General features: G+C 32.0%; 1 protein-coding gene across 1 annotated transcript; it reads right to left on the bottom strand.

The window, feature by feature from the left end:
• Positions 1–2,316: 2,316 nt before the first annotated feature.
• On the bottom strand, positions 2,317–4,259 carry LOC143600956 (1-aminocyclopropane-1-carboxylate synthase 9-like). The gene is made up of 3 exons (XM_077078488.1): positions 3,984–4,259; positions 3,610–3,770; positions 2,317–3,493 (listed from the first exon to the last, which is right to left on the bottom strand). Exons 1-3 carry the CDS (start codon positions 4,257–4,259, stop codon positions 2,515–2,517), a joined length of 1,416 nt encoding a protein of 471 aa, XP_076934603.1. The 3' UTR covers positions 2,317–2,514.
• Between the last annotated feature and the right edge of the window lie 1,224 nt (positions 4,260–5,483).

Below are 5,483 nucleotides of genomic sequence, written 5' to 3'. Positions count from 1 at the left end.
AAATGTTGTTGTGCCAAGTGGCAGCTATTTGGACCATCTTTGTGCCACTTGGTAAAAATTATTTAACCATCTTAATTGTTTTTCAAAGTAATAAATATTCGACAAGTTTAAATTAAAATATTATAATTAATGTATTTTCTTGAAAATTTGTTTTTCTTTTATTTTTTTATTTTCCATTTTTTTTCAAATTTGTTTTCTTTTATTTACAAGTTCTTAATTTGAAATAAAAAATTATTACTGCTTTCTTAATAAGTATTATTAAATAAAAAATTAATATTAATTTTCATGGTATTAACACCTTTGCTTTTGAGTTTACTAACATATTTTTCACCGTAATATTTAATTTTAACAAAAAAAATGTTTCTTAATGATGTCATTTTACAATATTTGTTTTAAAATTTTAATATAGCATTCCATTGTTTTTTATGATTTAATGGCTTATACAAGATAATAGTCTTAATATTTCAGATTAAAAGGTGAATGTTTTAAATTTTATACTTAATCTTATTTTTAATTTAAACTATAAACTATATTTAACACTTTAATTCTTTAAAACCATTTATGACTTTTAAAATCTTTTACTTTCTGGCTATAATTATAACTTCTTTTATATTTCAAGTAATAATAATAATAGCATGATCAAAAGCTTATAAACTTATTTTTATATAATCTTACTATCCTATATTTTTTTTATTATAATTGGTTTATTTCACATAAAAAACAAATGTTTAAATGTTATAAGTTTTGGACAGCCATCCCACAACGGTAATTTTCATTATTGGTCGGATGTTACATGTAAATATCTCTCAGGAAAAATACATGTAAATATGACCAAAATATTTGACGGTCGCTACTATCCAAAACCTATAATGGTTTCATGTTTGTTTGGGATGTTTTGTTGCTTTGAAAAGGTGAAGCCAAACTATCTGACGGTCGCTATTATCCAAAACCTATAATGGTTTCATGTTGTTTAGGATGTTTGCTACTTTGAAAAAGCTAAGCTGTTTTTTATATTTAAGATAATGTTTTTTATGTTTTAACCTTTTCAGTTTTTATGGATTAGCATTATTTTAAACTCTTAGCATTCGGTGTTTTGCTTATCTTTGTTTTAAACTCTTTCAACCTATATTGCTTTATAATATAGTGTATTTATTTTTAAACTTTGTGTATTGTTTATTTAAGTATTTGTATGAGTTGTATCAATTTTTTCAAATACTATTATTTTTAAAAATATAAATTCCTATATCAAATTAATATTAGTACTGTGTTATCAGTAACAAAAGTTGATTAAATAAATTTTATACATTATATACAAGGACAATTTTTAGAGATTTATGTCGCACCTTCTATATTAAAACTAGAGATGGAGTCAGTCTTCAAATATTCGATGACGATGGTAACTACAAATGTCGTATGTGAAGAAATTTTTAGAGATTAATGAAAATTTATCATTTCATTTTCTTTTTCTTTTTTTATTTTATGAAAATTTTATTTTATTCAAAGTTGTAATACATATTCATATTCATTCATCTAATACCAAATTAGTATAAGTATTTAACATTGTTTTGTTTTTTGTTAATACAGTTTATCCAACCCGTGTATACCTAGTTACAAAATATAGAGAAAAGATATAAATGCGCTAATCAAGTTCATATTCATAGCCCTCTCTTATGCACCATTGCACTCTCCCCTTTTAATTATTAAACCTCTCATTATGGAATTCCTTTCGAATGACCTTGTGGGAACCTAAGTATATTAGGTTTTTATATTTTATATAGATACAAATAACATAGTTTTAAATTATTTTTCAAAGGTTTCTACACACAATAACATTACACATTTACACGTATAAATCATAATTATTATTAAGTATAAATAATAATAATTATTATTATAAATTGTTTATTGGATTACATCAAAACAGAAGGCAAGCGGCAACAAGCTGCGCCGCTACCCCCTTTTTAAATCGCAATTATTTTTCAAACATTTCGTCATAAATAGCTTACTATTAAGTATAAATCATAATTATTAATTATACTTACTCTAATGTTTACTTTTTCCAAAAGTTTCAATTGTAAACCAGAATGGAATTTGTTAAAACATATATCATGAACAATTTATTACCTGTAACATGATTTAAAAAGCTTCGGTGATTTGGCGGAGAAACCAAACAAAAAAAGATCGTCAAATCTCTATTTTTCTATAAAACTGACACTTGTAGTAGCAGGTAACCATAGTTTGTGTTGGTAAACCAAAGTGCTTAGTTAGCTAACACTTGTAACATTGAATAATATATTCTATAACCATATCTCTTAAACAACTCAAAAGCGTTACATCAAAACTACTCAATGGGTTTACAAAGTAATTAAAGAAGCATATGCCACTCCTAATCCACAGGAATCGAGTGCAAATTTCTATACAATATATAATATAATCCCAAAAGAAAAAAATTATTTAATAAAAAATATATATGAATTAAAAAAAAACCAATATTTTGATCAACCCATCGGCTAATTAACGTATTTCCCCGACTTCGAGCGGGTTGCACGAAATCGAAAAAACCCATTTGGGTAACGACTTTGTTCTCCTCGCATGACTAATCCGAATTTGTTCATGTCGAGGCTGGTTACGTTTCTTGGACATTGCATCCACAAACGACTTGACACGTTGCATCGCGAACATTAAGGTCTTTTCTGACATGTTCGCGAAGCAAACCCTAAACCAACCCGGTTCACTGCAATGACAGGATGAACCAGGTGAGATGTTCAACCGAACATCATACACAATCTTCTTCCAGAGCTCCATTTCACCTAGAAACGTTTTGGAGCTCAGAAGATGTCTCATATCCACCCAACAAAATAAACCCGCGTTGCCTTTCAGGCAACGGATTCTGGCCTTTTGAAGCCCTTTCACTAGGGTTTCTTGCCGGTGCTTCAACCTACGCCGATTCTCGGACAAATAGGTTTTCGTAAACTTCCTGTCGGATAACATTTCCGATAATAAATATTGTGTTTGCGACGAGATTAATCCGAAGCTTGACATTTTTGTGGCCGCGGATATTACATCTTTGTTTTCGGAGTAAATTGCCCCGATACGAAAACCAGGCAGACCGAGGTCTTTCGACAGGCTACAAATAACGTGAACTCGTTTGGAAACCTCGGAGTTGACGAGGTTTTTGTTCTTTAAGACTTCGCTAACGCTAACGAAGTTTGGAGAACTGAATACGGTGGCCGAGTAGACCTCGTCGCTAATAAGGTGAATGTTCTTGGTGGAGATGAAGTTAACGAGTAATTGGAGTTCATCCACGCTTAATGACGTGCCTAGTGGATTTGAAGGGTTTGTGACCAAAATACCCTTCACTTTATAGTCTTGTTTTTGTGCTTGTTGGTAGGCGTCTTCAAGGGCAGATTTGGTAATCCGGAAGCTGTTCGAGCTCGAGCAGTGAATCGGGATGATTTCGGCTCCGGTTCGCCACTTGAGATCTCTGTCAAATCTGGTTAACGTAGGAAGTTGAATTAGGATCATAAGTTGATGTTGTCACGTTACTTGAGGCTTAGTTAAATTAAAGAATAATAATTAATAAAAACGAATGTGAACATAGTAACGTACCCCGGATAATATGGTGTGGGAACGAGGAAAGTGTCTCCTGGGTTAGCGACGCAAAACATTAAAGTTTCGTTAGCGGAGGTCGCGCCCGCGGTGAGCACAAGATTGCTTGGATCGAAAGTAACATTGTTTCCTCGGATCTCCGACATAAAGTTGGCTAGTGCCTGTAACCCGAAAAAAATTAACTTTCACATTAAAAATATAAGATTTTTGCCTGTAAAATGCAAATGGCAAATGGTACGTTTAGCATAACCCCAACAAAATTAACTTTCACATCAAAAATATAAGATTTTGAGTGAAGTTGGTTGGTGGAGTGGGGTTTTCAAAATCTTTTTTAAATTGTTATTTGAATAAAGAAGAAATAAAGTAATGCTTACGTTTTTGAAAGAAGGAAGGCCATGATAATCCTGAAAGAGAGCAAGCTCTTTAAAGACAGATTGACCGTTTTTCTTGAAAGCTGTTGCGTCCGGGTTGTTATCGAGCCAAGACTGGAGGGTATCGAACGACAGCTGATTTTCAGCGAGTCCCATTTGGACAATACCGTTGGGATTGTCGATACTATCATACGGATTCTTCTCGTACTCCTCCCAACCAAGAAAGTAAGAAGAATCCTGCCCATGAGCATTACAATCGGTAACCTTTGTAGACAACATAATTCTATATTCGTGTTTTAAAAAACCTTAACTTTCTGAAGGAAAAAACGTAAAAAATGAGAGGAAAGATTGGAGTTAGGTTATGTTATGGAAAAATTGTTGTGTGGGGTTATGTGATTTGAGGATATATTTTAGGTGTGTGTTTGGAAGGTATTTATAGAGTTTTGGAGTATAGATGCATAGTTGACAAATGGATTTATTCCACGTCAGATTGTTTGACTTTAGGTGCATTGACTTTGAAGTTGCTTTTCATAACTTTGATGAAGTACTCTCATTCAACGCGGATTCATTACACACACACTCCAACTCCACCATAGCTCATAAGTGTATTGCACGTGATAAGGTCATGACCCTTTGTTACTAATTTAGCATCATCACCTTTTCGAATATACAGTTGGAATTGAAAGAACCTTGCTAGCACCACCTAACAACTTGCGTTTCAAACTCATTTTCCAGGTGTTATCAGTATAGTTACATGAGATTATGTATTAGAGTTTGTTAGGACTTCTTTTGGTCATTATCTACAGGGTTATATATTTATAATAATTCATATATGGTTTGCCAATTCAATTCATATTATGGTTTGCCTATATTTAGCATTTTATAAACCTCGCTAATAGTGGTGTTAGTGGGATTTTTAGTGAGACCGTTGCGGCTTAGTCTTGGAGCCTTCTTAAGCCATTTATAAGAGATCTTGTAATCACTTTCATTAATATTTAATAATATAAGATATCTAAGTTCAATGTCAAGGGTCGTTTTAAGAGGGCCGTGAGTCATCTTAGAATTCATAATGATTATTTTCCAGGGAGCGGTCTCACTCTTGGCTGATGAGGTGCCGAAATGTGTAATCACTTCTAGCATGCTAATTTTTGTAATGGTTGAGATACTTTCAAAAGAGAAGCAGGAGTGTACAGTAACCTACTCGCTAATTAAAGTTTTAGTAGACTAATCTCTGAACATTTGCTTCGCTACATTTTCTTGCCACAATTATATACGCTCTCATGCATAGTCTTGGACTCGCTCGACAGCAATCCTCAAAAGATTGGTGTTACATGGTTCCGGAGTCACATGACTGGTACTATATTTTCAAGTTATAAAATAATTAAATTATTGAGACAACAGAAAAAACAGATCCTTTATTTTCATTATTTGAAAATAAATTATTTGTTTGCTTTATTTTAAAAGTTTTTAAGAGATAATATAAATGTCATAGATTTGTTTTTC

Source organism: Bidens hawaiensis, unplaced genomic scaffold, assembly GCF_021521415.1.
Source record: "Bidens hawaiensis isolate Kalapana, Puna unplaced genomic scaffold, B.hawaiensis_p1.1 tig00055129_1, whole genome shotgun sequence".
Taxonomy (NCBI): domain Eukaryota; kingdom Viridiplantae; phylum Streptophyta; class Magnoliopsida; order Asterales; family Asteraceae; genus Bidens; species Bidens hawaiensis.
The sequence above is the reverse complement of the archived record's forward strand: the minus strand, read 5'-3'. Positions and strand labels throughout refer to the sequence as shown.

Bases quoted from the DNA above. Each gene is read 5' to 3' on its own strand.
- LOC143600956 (XM_077078488.1), bottom strand. From the start codon at position 4,259: ATGTTGTCTACAAAGGTTACCGATTGTAATGCTCATGGGCAGGATTCT. The intron at 3,771-3,983 runs GTAAGCATTACT...TTCGGGTTACAG, and splicing joins GCCTTCCTTCTTTCAAAAAC to GCACTAGCCAACTTTATGTC. The intron at 3,494-3,609 runs GTACGTTACTAT...TACGTTAACCAG, and splicing joins CCCACACCATATTATCCGGG to ATTTGACAGAGATCTCAAGT.